We start from the raw sequence: 18434 nt of genomic DNA on the forward strand, positions 1-18434 counted from the left end.
TCAGGAAGAACTGATCTGTGTGTTAAGACTGCATACCTAAAGGACTGGCAGTTTTGATGAGATACTTTTTAAAAGAGTTGGACTTGTCTTTCTGCAACAGGGAGGGTGATTGTCAGATGTCAGGTAACACCTGAGGTTATCTACAGGATGTCTCCATTTTCGATGTCTACCAAACTGCCATCTGAACTTTTGTTTACACTTTCAATAATGTAATGTTATTGCTGAAACATTCCAGCCTGATGTTATTTTAGAAGACTTATTCGTCAGTCTGTATTTGATTAGAAACTTTAAGACCTCATCCAGTTACACAGTGTTTCTGCAGGAAGTGTATCTTAGAATCATCCGTGCTATGAAAGTATCTGTAAGTTGGAAAGGCCATCAAGTCTACACTCTTGAAACTATTCCTCTTTATCCTATGTTAATGTAACTGGATATTTCCTTCCCTTCGATCTCTCTTTTACACTTCCAAGAATTCTTTCAGGTAGTAGGGAGAAGCTTCTGTCACGGCTTTCACAGAGGCGTTTCTGGCTTTTGCAGATGGAGGAGCTTATGTGTGTACCTGCAGAAGTTGGTCAGGCAAAAATTCTCCAGCTTAAGAGAACTGCTTTTGCTTATTGGTGTTTGGGTTCTTCTGGAGATGATTTGTCCACAGAGTGGAAGCACATGTTGGAGAACCATCGCAATCAGAAGTAAATTGCCTTTCTCCTCTGAACTCTGCAGGTTGTCAGTTGAGGTCCACACATAAGATTTGAATGTAATCATTGTCTTAAAGCAGAGCCACAGCTGTTACAGCACATTTAGGAGCATGGAGCACATGTCTTTGTGATTGACAAAGAAAGGTAATTGATAAATTCACAGACACTGTAAAGACCACCATAGCCGTGCACAGGCAATGGCATTTTCCCCAGAAGCTGAACTAAAGCATTTCTTTACTGATACAATTCTAAAGGCATGAAGTAATGTGGAGTTTTTGGCCTCCTGCTAAGTCATTCTGGTGCTCAGCTACAATCACAGCTGGGAAGCTATTTCATAGTCCTCTCTATACTCTGATCTAATTTTCACTAACTTTACATTGATCAAAAAGCACTAAGAACATTTAGAGAAGGTAAGAATGATATTTTAAGTCCTTTGAATGGTCCTTCACAGTGCCATAAAATGGTAAGAGCAAAATATGTCCAAACAGCACTTTTCCATGTACATGCACATGTTTGTAGACATTTTTAAGCCAGCTGTAGGTTATCTAGCTGAGATACTGTTGGAAAGGTAGCTAGTGCAGTGCAGAGCTCTATGGAGGATGCAAATTTTAATTGAGAAACTGAGTATACTTTCATGTAATTAATATTTGCTGGTCAGTTACACTGATCACAATGTTCAGGAAAGCTGTTGATGATGGCTAGTAGCATACTCTAAGTTGAATATGTGTTTATATAACGTGTTGGACTGGGTTGTATGTGTTACGGTTTAGCAGGATGAGGTAGGAGTTACATTATAAATTTCCCTTTCAAGTCACTCCTGTTGTAGTGATAGTACTTGGATTCAGAGTTGCTAATGCAAGGTAATGGAAGTAAAATATTTGCGCTTAGTTTCTACTTCATTTTGTTTAGGTACTGAGAGAATGGTGTATCTTGCCTTAACATAGAATGAATGTATGCATTGACAAAATAAGTGTCAAGATGCAATATATTCCTTAGCAAATATATTTAAATTTTAATAGGTTTTGTAAGTTGAAACAGTGTTCTGTTTCCAAAATTACTTTTTATTTTAAAATGTATGAAGTATTTGTAAGTTCACATAATTTTTATTTTTGTTCACAGATAATGCACCTCAGGTAGCAATTACCGCACCAGGATCTGGTAACCATAGAAACAGCTCTACAGGCCCAACACCTGACTGCTCTCCTCCATCACCAGACACTGCACTTAAAAACATAGTGAAAGTTATACGTCCTCAGGTAGGTGCTCACCATAAGCATCCTCTCATTAGTTGTAATTTTTGTTTTAATAGCAGGCTATGATGCATGCGTTCTAAGAGGGCGTTATTGCTTTACGCATGCAAGTAGGCCAAAGACAGATAAACAGAACACAAAATACGTTTTGTATTTAAGAAGCAATCTTGATAGCAGGAGAAGATAAAATATTTTATGAATGAGCCCAAATGTACAGAGAGCTAGCAGTACATTTTTCTTGTAGCACTAATCATGAAGTCCGTATGCAATATTTTGTAATTTTACGTACTATTAGTTTTCTTTCCAGTATATGTTCTGATTTTATCACTATTAATTCCATATGGCTTTTTCAGGTTTACTTTCCTCTTTCTGCATCTCCATTTACATGAACTTACAATGTTTCATAACTTCTTTAGTTTACCTTCCCATATAGTATTTTTTCTCAACTTTCATCCTTCCCAACTATCCATATTTCTAATACTGCTGGGGAAACAAAATGCATAATTTGTTCGAAACTTGAGTGCTCCTTATGATTCTTGAAGGACTTCAGCCTTTAAAAATAAAAACTTTACAAGAAATACATTGTAGACCTTGATTTAGTAGTATAGAGGTAATTAGCACAGAGCAGTTAATTTTAGAACCACAGGATCATGGGATAACATAGGTCAGAAGAAACCTTAGGATGATCTGGTTTCTTGTTTAAAAAGCTGTGACATTAGATGTGCCAAAGCTAGCTGTGACAACTGCATGATTAATTGAATAATTGTGAAACTTTTTGGTGTAAACCAAAAGAACTTCTATTTCTCTCCTACCAATTCAAATGCAGTCATCTCTTCTTTATTGCTGAGCTGCAACTAAGCCACTCTGATGCTAGTGATGTATCATCAGCATGTCACTGGCATTTGTTTTACTTGAGAAGTAAACTGACAGATACATTATATTTTCAGAAGAATTATGTAGGACAGATTGTTTTGGTACCACACAACTGAGTGTTACAATGTTGGAGGTGAATCTTCTTTTCAGTACTCATTGGAGCACACAGTTCAGCAAGTCTTGCAGAATTGAAGGTAATCAATCACTAGGTGTACTAACCATTTGTGTCTAGGAGCCCTTGGGTTTCCTATGACTGACACTGTTACTGCACAATAATTCTAGTGACTGGTGGGTGCAGACCAACCCTCTCTTGACACTACTGTAGTTTGGGTTCCACATTCTGGTTTAAATCTAGATCGCAGGAGGTCTAAAATAACAGTTTCTTCTCCTTTTTTCTTTTTATAGTTGTTTCTCACTTTGCTGGTTCCTGTAGTGTCTCTGTCCCTCCCACCCTACATCAGTATAGTACTGAAATGCCTCCTTTCCTCTGAGCTGTTTTTTATAGCAAACAAACAGAAAGGTATTGGAATATTGTTGGAACAAGCTGTTGCATGATAGCTTATTGAAAATAGCATTTAAAAAGCTATTTCCATCATGATATTGCCAACAGATGGACCCAGAACACTGAATGGTGATGTTCTCCTGCTAGTTAACTCTGAATGGATTCGGCAGATTCTGGGGAGCTATTTTCAAATTTAGATCATACCATACTGACTCCCAGTGTTCTCATCGTTTTGCAGAACAAAAGCGAGCTGTGTGATATATATGGTCAGAGCTTTACCACATTTTCTAAAATGTCTCTTATGTGGCCCTACATATGGCATGCTCTCTATACAGAAAACAACAGCAGAAAGGCACATGTAGAGTGGTGCATAATATATGTTGTAGGTCTGTGTGCTAATACACGAGAAGTTGGATGCACTATAGCATTCAGATACCTTTCTGCATGTGTTTAATCCACATCCCCTCAGTATTCTTCTTTGTTTTTGTTTTTGTTGCTTATCTGATCACCTTCCCCCAAGATCTCAACTCCAGAATTTAGACAAAGAAGTTGTAGATATTTGCAATGTGCTGTTTGCTAACCGCTAGTGTTAATTCTGCCTGCATATTTAATTCCTTTATTCCATTCAATTACATGGCAAGCTCTTTGAAGGTTAGCACAATGGGATTCTATTCCTGACTGACCTCTCACCACTCATGTAAAACTAATGAATAGTGTTACACAATGTATGCAAAATAATTAATTTTCTGTTGGCTGCCAGGGCCTCTTTGCATTTTTCTAGCAAAATAAATAGATTTTGAACAGATCTAAGCCAGGGATAATATAAATTTCCAAAACAGCTGTCATTCCTTTCCCGTTTCATGTCCAGCAGATCCAGCACAGGAAAGTGCCAGTGAAAGGCAAAATGGGAAACTCTTCAGCAGCCAGCTTTACACTAGGCAGGCTTTGGCAGCTTGGATGAAACTGCCAGGGAAGTCTGGCCTTTCAACCCTTATTTTTACTTTAATTTATAACCTTATCTTTCCTGAAGAGTTGTACGTGTAATGGTTTACTAGCCATGAGGAGAGACACTGTGTTTCTGTGTAACCAGGACAAGAGGACATAGTCTTAAGCTGTAACCAGGGAAGGTTTAGTTGGACATTAGGAAGAATTTCTTAACAGAAGGAGTGATTAGACATTGGAATGGACTGTCCAGGGAGGTGGTGGAGATGTCTGGTAAAATCAGACCATCTGTGGAGGTGTTTAAGGAAAGACAGTACGTGGCACTTAGTGCCATGGTCTAGTCAACATCATGGTGTTCGGTCATAGGTTGGACTCAATGATCTCAGAGGTCTTTTCCGACCTAATTGATTTTGTCAATCAGCAGCAGAAAAAAAAAAAGTTTCTTTCCTCCCACCAGTCTGGTGAGGACAGGTGGTGGCAGAGAGGGGAAAAAGAGAATTCTGAAATTTGAAGGCAGAGGTGGGGATCATTCTACCTCTTTGACCTTTTCCTTCTAGGAGTGTGTGCCAGCTCATGTGATGGCAGGGCATATATACAGGCTTTAACACATGACAGATTTTGAAGATGCTTGTATGAATATGGGGTTTAGCACAGTGCAGTGCCCTCTCCTCACAGACCAAGTGCATCTTGTGGGGGCCCCTGTCAGCTACACGTGCTTCATGGGGTCCCTGAAGAGGAAGGAGGCTGTGATGCTGCACTGACAACCTACAGGGTGAACGTACCACAGCTGGGAAGTGTGAGACAGGAACAATCTCATACACAAAGGGTGGATCATGGACGTTAAGAGATTCCTCAGAGTGGACTCAAAACTTGTTTTTTTCATTTTCTTTCCAGTTCCCTCTTAACCTGGCCCTAATTATTCCCTTCTTATATAAAAATACATGCTATCTCAAGACATGGCTGGGAATTTCTACTTTCCCCCAACCTTTCACTCAATTTTCTGAAAATTTATCCTTTCTTCAATTAATTATGATTAATTTTGAGATGAGAAACCTGCAGTTTGTTGTGACACACCACTTGTCCCTTATGAGATCCCATTGCTCTCTAAAATCTATTTTAAACTCTCTTTGGATATGTCTCAACTATTCAATTCAGTGTAATATTACTAAAACTGAAGGCATTTTAATGGAAATGGTTTATCTCCCTGGCACAGTGCAGTACTCTGGAGGGATACTAACTGAGCTCTCAGAAGCAGTATTAGGTTCAGTGCCACTGTGCCACCCACCTCTACTACCTTCAGTCCTGAAAATGGCACAGTATTTAACAGTATTTGAGGGATCTGTGTACTCTTTTAGCTGTGCATTTTAGCTAAGGCTTGTACTTCTGCTCTAGCATTTTGCAAATATATTTCTTGTTTTCAAATTTTCCCATGGTGAGTCTCTAAAAACAAGGGTTTGTTGAAAAGTTGCATGTATGCAGAGAAAAAGCAAACAGAATGTAGCTCAGTTTTTTAATTGCTTGATCTTTTTTTTCTAGATTGTCCAGACAAGACTTACTAAGTTTTTAACTCGTGAATTGCTAGTTAGTGAAGACTTTGAGAAAATAATACACTTTCAGGTTAAAGATACATGCCTCTGTGGAGTATACTAACAGCACATGGGATCAAAAATGAGATGTGATAGGAGACCAAGTAGGTAAAGTCTCTCTCAAATTTTAACTCAGTTACGTTAGTACATATAGTCAACTATAACTTATCAGACTGGAATTTTAGTAAGTGATAGTAAAATTGAGCTTGTTCTATCACAGTTCTTACAGCTCTCAGTTTGGATGAAACCTGAACAAAGTTGGGCTACTTGTGATGCTTCATGTATTTTTTTGTGTTAGCTACTCAATTTAGTGAGATTCTCCTTACTTAGTTACTTGTTCAGCTCCATTTGAACAAATAAGCTATATCCATAGAGGAAGGAAGACAACTTTTTTTCCCTAAGAGACTGTTTCTTTTGCTGGTGCTATTCACTTGTGGGTATTGGGCCAATTCTCCTAAAACCGAATTCTGACTTCTCACCTGCTTCATCTAGGCATAGGGAAATACAGGGACTGTGACATTCCAATGCCTGTATCAACCTGGACATAAATGGACAGACCGGCTGTTAGGAGATTATGTGCTCCAGAGCCTCTCTGGTTGACTTAAAAAGTGGTAGTAATTTACATTCAATGAAATTATATATAATTTTTTTTTTCAGATAGGTGCAGGAATTACTTTGAACACAAACAAACAAATCATCTTAGAGGAAGCTCTGGAAAGTCACAGTTCCAGAAAATAAGTTTTCAGAACTAATGGTTCTGTAAACAGGATTTTCGAGTGGATTAGTGTCACTATATCCCCATGGTGAAACAGTGAAACTATTTCCACCTGGTTTCTCCCCTATGCCGGGACCTTATTGCAGTATCCTTACTTGTTCACAAATGAAATGCATGCCTTTTAACACTTAGCTTGAATTGGCACATCCCTGTCTCTGCCAGCTGTTGCACCTGTGCACAAGAACGTGAGAACTCATTGTTGTATCTACTGTACTTGTTTTCCAACACATAAAAAAAGTTTGTTTCGTTACATTTTATCATAAAAAGAAGGGCTGGTGAACACAGTTATGCAATAAATTCTCTCACTTATTGAATGAGATCACAGGACAGCTGGGGTGCAAGGACCTGCTTTCTCCTATGAAGCGCTTTTTGTGCTCAGCTCCAGTTGCATGTACTCAGCCAGGCAGGGAATAGCCAGGAAAATTACCATGGAGAAATGCTGAGTGGGCACACTGTGCTTCCTCTTCGGGTGCACACTCATTTTTCTGCTGTGTTTTGGTGCTGGACTTTGTGCAACCATGTGCAGTGTCCATGCTTAGCACAACAGGTAAATAAGATTTTAAAAATCTTTACTGAGAGTAATGATTTTTGGGGCATCAAACCCATCATATCCAAGGTAAAAGCCAGCCCTGTGTACGTGCTTTAATGAAGTTCTGGAAGGTGCTGAGCATTCCCCAAACCCACCAAAATAAAGATGTATTCTACAGTCCACAGGTGAATAGTTTTGGTCCTCATCCTTTATGTGCCTGGTCTGGAATGTTTTTTCTGGATTTCATAGTGTTTCCAAGGTTGCATGTATCTGTTAGGCTGCAGACACATTAAGGTAGTTAGCAGCAGTCAGCGTCCTTGATTCTAGGTATTGAAATGTATTTCAGAATATTCTCTGTCTATGTGACAGAGAATGTCTGTACAAATCTACTGCACACAGTTTGATGTATTCTCATTCTAATGATGTTGAAATAAATAAACAAAGAAGCACATATATAAAGCTCCTAAATAGCCCTTTAAAAAGGAGAGCAAAGCAAAGTTAGAGGTATACTGTTAGTGCCATTAAGATGTGGTTAGCAATTCATCTCTACATGACTGAAAATAGGACAGGCATTAGGAAATTATTTTATTCTGGAATACTGAGTACCAAATACAAAAAAAAGGTTGTGGTTGTAATTGTCTCACAGGACTGATTCCTACGCGCACACACCCCACACACACTCCCACACCCCCCACTCGCCCATTTTACCACAGAATTAATTTGTAGAAGACATGTAACAGCTCCAGAGGAGAATATTAGGAAAAAAAATCCTTAGAGCATAATGGATACTTTGTGACTACTTAATAACAACATTAAACAAAATATTGTTAAAGAGATGCATTGTAAGAGATCTCCTTTGACAAGTAACTGTAAAATATAATTCTATTTAGATTATTTTAATTAGAGCTGAGATAATATGAAAACATAAACACATCTACCCAGTACACAGTACTAATGAAAACAGCAAACAGTGTGTGTGAGTGCATTTAATTACAGGTTCAACAGGATGCTAAAACACAAGTATAAATTAAAGCAGAATAACACTCTACTGTGAAGAGTGTTAAGTTTTTAGAGTATCACTTGTACATGCATATGTCTTCCTTGGTTGAAGTTGGTTGCTTACCTGGAGAGATTCTCTAGGCTGTGATTCCTGATTCGATATAAACACAAGTCATACGCAGAACAGAACATTTTTCCTATCTGAACTTAAAACAGACCAGGTGAAATATTGAGCATAATGATAGTTCAGATACTGAAAGTTGCATACAACACTAGTAAAATGGGCTTTTAGCTCTGTAAGGTTGTCATCTATACTGTTTAATTGTTGACACAGTCCTGGGTATAATTTTGGTCCTATGCCCTTCTCTTTTTCCAAACATTTCTGCTGTTGGGCCTGATTTGGGATTTGAATGGACCAAACACCATTCCTGGTAGGTGATTCTGCTTTAAAGATCCTTCTCTGACACCTGATGAAGTTTAATGGTAGGGGTGTGAACAAATCCATACCAGTTGCCCTGCCCTATTACACATAATGCTTGAAAATAGTAACACACTCAGAATTTGGAAGATTAAAGCCTTACCTATAATGCCTTGATGGGTATCACCAGATTCTTAGCACTTTCCTTTGTTTCTGCGTAGTATGGGATGGTATTGAGCACCTTAGTTATTCACTAATCCTTTATCATCATCTGAAAATACACCCCATTTTCACACTTGCATGTTCTCTGTAGCATGCAGCTTAAAAAACCAGCCATCAGCTTGGCCCTTCAAAATTTGTGGTATAAAAATATGATATAAGCAATTTTCATAATCTGCAGGTCAAAATAGGGTGTTACAGCTAGAAGCTGAACTTTTTTGAAGAAAATGGCCTTGCATCCTTTTTCCAACTGTTTCAGGCAAAACAACACTTCTTTTTTTAATCTTTGGATCTTAGGAAATTTTAGTAGCTGAGACATTCTTCTTATTTATCAAATTTATCTCTTGAAATTTGAAGCTCATTTCAACCAACGTTTCCCCAGGATAGGTATAGTGGTGTTTCTTCAAAATCTGGTCACATCTGTCAAGGAGAGAAACCTCTACAAAGGTGTTGCAGTTTTTAGCATTCAGGACTGCTACTCCTCGCAACCCACAGCTGCAATATGGTTGCAATTGAAATAAAAGTAGAAGGCAAGGAAAATGGTTTTTCCTGTATTTATTTCCAATCTGATTTGTCATCTGAGATAAGACCACAGGTAGAAGGAGGCAGCAACCCTCTGATGTTTAATTACATACTCCGGTGGAGGGCTCCTAAGGCAGGAGCTGGGATATCACGCACAGAGGAAAACAGAAAGCGCTATGTCTGTATGGTACCTGGAGCCACACGGCATGACTTCCTAACCACAGGCTACAGAAAAAAGCTGAGTCTGTGCCGTTCTTGAGCATGTCATTGGCAGTGGAATGATCAAAATGTGCTGATGGGCCATGAGATTACTATAAAAAAGTATGCACTTGCTGCTCATGCAGGATGCAAGTGGTGTCTGTCTCTAAATTAAAAGTAAGTCAAACAGAACTTTCTAGGACTTTGACACTATGATGCCATTAAAAATTACAGAATGCATAATGCTCTTAGTGTTGAAAAGGATCTACAGTTAAAAACCAGTTAAAGCATTTTTTTTCCCTTTTTCTTTTTTTTTTTCTCCCCGCCATGATCCTGTAAGCTCCCTGGTATGGCTGCTTGAGATATATTAGTTGACAGCCTCTGTGTAATTTCTGCTTTCTACTTTTAAACTAAATTAAGATGTTGGGAAGTAAAAACAAGAATGTCAAGATGGGTGCTGAAACTGCTTGTATTTTATTTTTAATTTTTGTCATAATTTAAGATAAGGTTCTATGAAATGAAAAAAGAGAAAATTATATTACCTTATTAAAAAGACAATGTGTCTTCAGCTTGTTTAAAATGGTATTTTGAGGCTTGACAGAGTAATTGATTCAGTATTCTAGTAATAATTCGAGGTAGTCTTTCACTTCTAGGTGACATAGATGAATCAAACCCAGGTGCATTGTAATCTCCAGGTTTTGCAATTTCAAGGGTACTTGATCACCTTAGTTCAGATCCTATAAATCAAATAATTCTTGGCAGCAGCATTGACTGATGAGAATGTATCAGGCCTGATGATTTCTGCAAATCAAACTGAGGTACTGGAGACAGGCTGTATTTTACCAAGAAAATTATGAATGTTTTGGGCATTTATGTAAGTGTACATGAGGAAAAGAGACAAAGAGAAATAGAGGTGGTATGCTGGGATGTTGAGACAGAAGACAGAAACCATAAAAGTGATGTGAAAGTTGTATTTGAAAGGGAGGACAGTGGCTAGAATTGGATGCATTGAAGGACAATGAGGGATATAGTGACTGATAAGGTCAGTGTGAGATAGGACCATTTGAGAGTTTGTTTGAGGGATCTTGATGACAAAACCACAGAGAAAGCAGAGAACCGAGTTTTGGAAGACCAAGTAGAACTGAAATCAGCAAGGATACTGTGAAGGCTGTTTTAGAGTAACATAGGTAGTTATGGAAGCAATGTCACAAGAGAGGTGCCCATAGGGGTTGTGGATGCCCCATCCCTGGAAGTGTTCAAGGTCAGATTGGACTAATGGCCTTTAAAGACCCCTTCCAACTCAAACCATTCTGTGACCCTATGAAAGGGGAAACGAGAACATAGAAAGAAAATGGGATTTTAGAAGGAAGGAAGCTGGTGAATGGAAAATTTCTGAAGTAGGAGTGAGTTGATCAGAGAATGGAAAGAATGGAATCATCTGGGCAGGTACCAAAATGCGAGATTTATGTGACCATGTGACTACACTCATACTGTACTATATATGTGAGATGAACCTGGGGGAAGAGACTTGCTTGTATTTTATGTGCTAGCAAGAATTTGAGAATGTGTGTTAGTTCTCTATTCTATCGTACATTTTCTGCATGGTATAAGGCAACTGAAACCAGTTTTTACATTATGTAGGGCAGCTGGAATTTGGTAGCATTTGCCAAATGCAGATTTCCTTAGGCTCGTTCATTCTCAGTGATTTAACAAACTACACATTTGTCCCCTGGGAAAGCTCTATACCCTAGTTCAGCATCTGTAAAATGGGGCAAATAGCTTTGCCATACTAGAGAGTGTTGTGAACATTAATTTTTTTAAGGCTATGATGGTGCTATGTACACAAATCCCAAAGATAAAAGAAGGCAAAGTCAAAAGCTGGAGAAATATTTTATCAAACTGAGAAAGGAATTTTGCCTTACTCCCTCTGCTAAATGTTGTAAGAAATATTTGAATGATCCCTTCCATGCTCATAGTGTTACATGCCAGTCATGGTAGCATTGCATGCAGATTTCATTCATGGAAGCATTAAATCCTTACTTGTCTTTTTAATAGACAGGTAATTCAATGTGTGTATTTTGATGCCTTTCCTGTTTTTGCAGTTTCAGAGTGGTATCTTTCATTGATATATGTTCACTACAGACAGAACATGAAAATGTTCTTCTTATTAGACCTGATTTGAACATTATTTAAATCTTGTTCTTGCAATACTTTTAAAGATTTGTATTGGTACATTTTTACTTTTGCATTGGTAGGGTTTGTTCATTAGCCTGATCCGGTATACTGTTTTAGGATACTCTAGGGTTTTCTAGGTTGGTATTATGACAGTTGAAATAATAGTTGTGAAGAAAAGTCTTGAAAGTAAATTAAAGAGATTTAAACATAACAAATAAATTAAACACATGATTGTAATGAATAAAAATCTACTTAAGGACAAATTTGCATGCAGCTGTGTAGCATACGTATTGGGGTGAAGTTGAGCCGTAAGCATGTCCAGACTTTTTGAGTAGTACAAAGAAGCCATGTAATGACTGACGAAGCTGGCTATAAAGAATGAATTAAGCATCATCTCTTTGGGACAGAGTTTTGTGTTTGTACAATCTCCACTAAGAGATCTGGACCTCTGAGTAAGTTATGGTATTCCATATAGTAGATAATCTTCTTAGAATTTTTCAGAATCTATCTCAAAAGTTCTTGGTAAATGTAGTTAAAGGGTGGCTTTGGCAGATGCAATCCATGAAAACAAGGCTTCTACCGGTAAGGCTGGAATTTGACTTCAGATTCTAAAGGAGGAAGGTTTCTACAGTATGTCTAGATGTGAGCTAGAGGTGTGATTCAATCTGGGACTAAAAACCCTGTGCTTTCATTTCTATATATAAGAATATCTCTCTGAGTTAGAAATCTAATCTCTTATCATGCTTAGTACAAATGCAGGATTGAATTCAGTTACCTAAAAATAGGAATCTAATGTCATTTGAGTTGCTATAAAATTGTCTTTGAAGTGTACATGGAGGCTGTCTAGTATGATACAGAGCAAACATAGGGGAGACCTACACTTTTCTGAATGGCAGCTGGATGCCAGGTGGGATGTCACAGGGAATCTGCAGTGATGGTAGATACCTGCATTAAGGCAAGTGATTTAATACCAAGGTGGCTGGGGTGAGCCAAAGTGTTCACTGGACTCTATTGATTTTATCGACTAGATCTCAATTGACTGTTATAGGAGCTTAAATAACTAGTGTAGATGTAAATAGCTATGCTGTAAATTTAGTTATCTAAATCTGGAATGGAATTTAATCCTACATTTCTACTACTTTTTTTTTTTGTGCAAATGGTACTTCAGAGAGATAGTGGGAGAGGGATGCAATCAACACATACTGGTTTACTGAGTCTCTCTTAGCATATATTAGTGAACAATTAGTGTACTTTAACAGCATAACATTTTACAGGACCCAGCAAAAGTTCAAAAGGCTCCTCTAGTTAGCTATAAAAAATTCTGGTGTAATTATGTAGAAGAATTATTGACACATGTTGACAGACAGACCTTGTTAACTCTAAACAATATAGCAGAAGTGTAATGCTGTAGAGTAGTAGAGGCTGAGTGAGGTTCTATTCAGAATCCTTAGATTGGAAAGACGTATTAAACTGAAATATGTTTCTCTGAATTAATAATAATAATACCCAAGCCTGAAATGATATAGAAGCTATTTTGTATCACCCAAGTCAGCAGATGGTTACATTTTAGCACAACAAACATAAAATATATTTCTAGCTTCCATGATTGTCTTTGAAAATCAGTCTAGAATTATTTTTTATTACTAACCCATGTCCCCAGAGCAAATAATAATTTTTTATTGAGAGACACACATTTACAATCTGTGAGCATTTGTAAACTAAACTGATCTGTAGAAGAAACTTCAGAATAACTTGGTGGTTTTTTGGTGTTTTGTTTACCTACTTCCCCTTCTCCCTCTATCCATCAAGACCTCACAGATGTTTTTTTGTGAAACTTTTGAAAGATATTAGAGTAGCTTGTAATACTACACTTAGGTGTAGTCAAACAACTATCAGCCTTAATAGGAAAAGGGCAAATCGGGTATCAGATGCTTCTATTCTAGCTTCAAGAAAGGGACACACAGTCAAAGCAGTGGCTGGAGACCTTACAAGATAAAGGCCAGAGCAGTTGGTTTTGAAACTGTTTTGGAAAACAGAGCTGGACCATTCTAGCTGCCCATTTAGGTAGAAACTGTCTCAGCTAAAGCATAACGAGGAATATCATACATCATGTTAATTGAAGTGGCCCCTTTTCATCTCGGGAGTTAAGTCCTGCAAATCTGCAAAGACACCGTTGCTTGGGAAAGGGCCAGAAACATGCTTCTAAATGACTGGATATCTTTTTCAGTTTTAGAAATAATTAGATCATTCATGAATCTGTTGTCTAGCAAAAGTGTGCCATTTGGGTTTAAATACACGTGAACGTTTTTGGTTTGATCAGAGAGTTTTTTTGCTCAGGTCACAAACAATGACTTTCAACCAGACTGTTTGATATTGAAGTCTATCCCTGTTCGTTGAACTCTCCCATGAAATTACTAAACTTAGGAGTCTACCTTTCAAAGCAGAAACTGGTTTTAGTTATTAAAGTAAGTAAATCCCCTCAATAGACCATAGATGAGTTCCAGATGAATGCCCAAAACTTTCCTTTGCAGCTTTTCTCAGTTTTAACAGGACACAGTTAATTCACATGATGCCCAACACAACTTTAAGAAATAATCCATTATATAGACCTAAGTCTATCTGGGTTTTTTTTTCTGACATTCCTATAGAAAGAGTGAATTTTTACTGAAAAAAGTCTGGTTTGGTATTTGTAACACAAACATTGCAAGACTTGTAACCTAAATATTAAATAGATCACAAAAAAATTTGAAAATTAATTCACTGGGATAGACTATATTTTAACAGCTGGTTCTAAGTAAGGGATGGTGAATAGCTTCATGGTCCAAGGAAGATCTTATTGCTCTCAAAGGCAATAATTTGGTCTTAACACTAATAAGTATAAAATTCTTGTCCTTTACAAATATTCTGACTCGTTAAGCTTGACATGCTAGAATAAGAAGAGATAAAGCACCTTTTACTCTCTTTTTTTCTATTTTCTTTTTCCAGCTTTAGTTATTTAAGGCAGAAGTTCCTGAAAACTTTTTCACTGTTGTGAAATAAGTATACAGACAGCAATAAACCTGGATGCGGGCTTTTCTCTCTTTTGGAGATGTTTTATGTTTCAGGTCATTGGTCTTGAAGTTGCAAGGAACATCATGGGGTCAGGATATTTTGAATATGAAGCTAGATGAGTGGTGCAACAGACTGTTTAGCGTGACATTGCAAAACAGCAATGGTCTGTGGCTTATAACCCATGATATCAAGCACTAAGGTTATATCTGTATTAATAAATAGTGCAGTGCAACAGGAACAGGGCTGTGTAGTGAAAAAGTTGTTGCTGACCTGATGATCACACTATATAGATTTAATTTCTACAACTTATGGTGTAGATCCACCCAAAAGAAATGAGTTTCTCATGCTCTGAAGCTACTCTGCAATCCAAAGCCAAACCGTTAAGCGGGGTCTGTTCACAAGTTCACTTCAAAAGTAAATGTTTGATATAAGGTAGTACCAAGTTTTCACACTGTTCAATGAAAACTCATGAAGAAAGTTTGATTTTCATGTTTGTTTTTGAGGCTGACACTGTTTCCCTAAGCTTTTAGACATTTCAGTCTTTGAATATTTAAGGCGTATTCATAAATGGAGTAAACAGCAGAGGGTTGCTTTTGACTGATGAGTGCTTGGTATTATTTAGTAAATTTCATTATACAGGCATCAGCAGGCTAATTGTTTTGCAAGATGTACCCAGCAATGCAGCTGGTGAAGAGTTCCCTTTCTTATCAAAAGATGATTGCAATTATTATATGCAAGAACGTAAAAGCCTACTTTATGTTGAATTAAATTGATTAGAATGAAGACATGCATTTTTGCTAATGAAGATTAATTGAAATTTTGGAAGGAAATTATCTCTACACAGCTTGTCACATGGAATGGTTTTTACTAGTATAACCTTTGAGCCAAATAAAAACAGTAAAATGAGAGAGAAACCCTAAGTAGATTTGTGAAATGTTAAGTAATGAAAATAATATAAAAAGTTTCTATTTTTTCATGCCAAACTTTTGTTTTCCTTGTAGCCCAAGCAACGTACATCCATAGTATCTTCTCTGGAATTTCACCGAATGAATCACAGCCACAATTATTTTGAAATCAACTCATCCATTGGCTGTGCAAGTTTTATTTCTACTCCTGCAATCAGTCCAGCTAATTATTCCTTTGGACCTCTGGAATACAGTCTTGAAGAGAAAGAAATTCCAGGTATAGAGAAAAAACCACTTTATTTTACCTGTCAAAAAGCTTTATAAAGCCATAGGTCTTTGGGTTTAAATTGAAATTGCTGTTTTCTCTGGTACTGAAATGGACTTACCATAAATACACAAAATTATTCCTGATTTTTTTCCTGCTGCTTCACAAAGGGCTCTGATATTTCATGACCAATATTATTAAAACATGTTCCCCCCCTGTTATATTTTAAATTAATCAAACCTTTTTTTTTTACATACTTGCCTAGAATTTAGGTGTTGTAGCTATCTATTTTCATCGTTTGGTGGTCCATATAATTTAATAAGAATTTTAAGTTGAATAAACATAATTAGAAGTCATTATGCAATCACCAATAAAGATGAGGAAGGGGACATTTCTAGGAAACCTGAGATTGTTTCTGCAGTGCGAATGGGATTCAGTAAAGCAAAACTTCAGTGTATTTACTCAGATGATAAGAGTTGAACAGAGTGATAGTGTCATCATAATGGTGAAGGTTTTATCTGTAGAGATTCACATCATGAAAATGCTTTAAAAAAGATTTAAGTATTTTCTTTTTCACAGATCAGAACTTCAGGAGTGGGAAATTGTTGGTAACCCAAGCATTTAGCTTTGTCCCTTCAAATTTCACATGCAAGTCAATTATTTAGGCTAAACTTGTAGCAGAAGAGTATGGTATTTGGGAAAGCTGATGTATTGAAACAAATATCTTTAATAGCTAGTTTATGAGATCTGCAGATGGAATTTTAAAGAGATACAGTATTTAAGATATAAATAGAAGTAGGTTACTGCAAAATAAAAAATAATGCCAGTGTTGAAATTCAGTGCAAACATATCAATTGGCTTCTGTAGCATTGATCTTCAAATTAGATGAATCCTCTATGTTGCTTGTTGGTAGAGTTTGAAACTTCTCAAAATTGTTGCTTTTCAATGATTTAAAAATAATTAACTTCATAGCTAGATCAAAGGAAAACTATATCGTTAGAGAACTGTTGTGAAATAAGAGTGAGAAATTCTATCTGCTTTGATAAAGAAAGAGTTCAAATGATCAGGAATTATTCATATTGGTTTTGTGGACTATAATATATTAAAATCAAAGATAATGTGCCATTATCTTTGAAACTAGAAGAATGTGTTTATATTCATGGATATAGCAAATCTTTTCAAACTTAACTGGAAATAATTTGAATGGTATCTTTTATTTATCTGGGGTAATTTGATTCTTTAGGGCTTTGTGTGTTTTTTATTGTTATTGTTTTTTGTCTACTGTAAATTCTCTTCAGCAATCACAGTTTTATTCTGGGTAGTCAAATGATGCTAAATACTTCTTGATGTTTAAAAGCAAAAATAAGAAAACAGAAAGAACATTCATTGGCATTAGATTTTAACTTCTCCAGATTTCTGCTGTTGCACAGTTCTTGTTAAGTTCTTACAGTATCTGGATTTGCTTTACTTTTATCTTCTTTGGTTAAATTTACAATGGACTACACTCAGGAACTTCTAATTTTTGCATTTAACTGTGTGAAATTGGAACTATAATCTCATGCTTATTAGAACTAAATGTTTCTAATTTGTGGATGATTTGCTTTATGGATTGAGTGAAAGCTGAATTTTCTCTTATCACTGCTGAGAAAGCTAAGAAAAAATAACAAAGGCAAAATGACTGAAGTTCAGATCATCTTCTACAAGTTTTTCAAGAGTATGTTTTACCATCAGTAAATCATTAATTTACAGTCAGTAAATAATTATAGTAAATTTAAATTCCACCCTCCATTCTCAACTGGTATCTTAGAATTATTTTAGTAATATAGGATAATAGATTAGACACAATCTTAGCCTGAATGAAAAAAAACACCACTTTATTTTACTCATTTAATTCTTTTTGACTACTTCATGATAGATGATGCACTGTAATTCTACAAGAGACAAGAAGTACTAATGTGAAAAGAGAATAACAAAATCTGGAAAGAACAGATCAAAATTATGTCTAATGAAAAATTCCTGGATGCTTGTCTCTTACCTAGGTTGTTAAAAGCTGAACTTTGAATAATAATGGTCAGCAAGGAGCAGTAAAAGTAGGGTTCTGTGTTTTGCTACAGCTTTTTCCTGCTTTAGCTAGCTGTTGTTTCTCTGAAAGGTTCCTTGTTCCCTTTCCAGATCTACACTGGCAACAATTACAGTTCATCATATTTCTTGATTATAATCTTTTGAATTACCAATTTGTTCTGAAAGTTTGTGGAACATCTGCACCTTAAAAGACTGTTTCTTTTAATAATAATTGAGGATTTGTGCACATTTAGGTGTTTCCTCCTTTATTATATTCCTGTGTCTCGCATTTTATTTTCTTAAAAAGAAACATCAGCAGCAAAAAGCAGTGAATTATTTTATCATGCATATTGATGTCAAGGGTCTTCTGCCTGACCAGAAAGAAACAATATACAGAAGGAACCTATTTTCACAGTAACTGCAGCTAGTGGTTTTCTGTTCCCTTCCTTGAAACAATCACAGTACTTTT

General features: G+C 36.6%; 1 protein-coding gene across 7 annotated transcripts in view; it reads left to right on the forward strand.

The window, feature by feature from the left end:
- ANKS1B (ankyrin repeat and sterile alpha motif domain containing 1B) overlaps window positions 1-18434 on the forward strand; it is a 423271-nt gene that overhangs the window by 147368 nt on the left and 257469 nt on the right. For all 7 annotated transcript variants that reach the window (XM_027666829.1, XM_027666823.1, XM_027666799.1 and 4 more), the window contains 2 exons: window positions 1815-1951; window positions 15736-15916. In XM_027666829.1, coding sequence (XP_027522630.1) covers window positions 1815-1951; window positions 15736-15916 — 318 coding nt within the window. The remainder of the gene's footprint in view (window positions 1-1814; window positions 1952-15735; window positions 15917-18434) is intronic.

This window comes from Corapipo altera, unplaced genomic scaffold (assembly GCF_003945725.1).
Source record: "Corapipo altera isolate COAL_440 unplaced genomic scaffold, ASM394572v1 1, whole genome shotgun sequence".
In the NCBI taxonomy this organism is placed as follows: Eukaryota; Metazoa; Chordata; class Aves; order Passeriformes; family Pipridae; genus Corapipo; species Corapipo altera.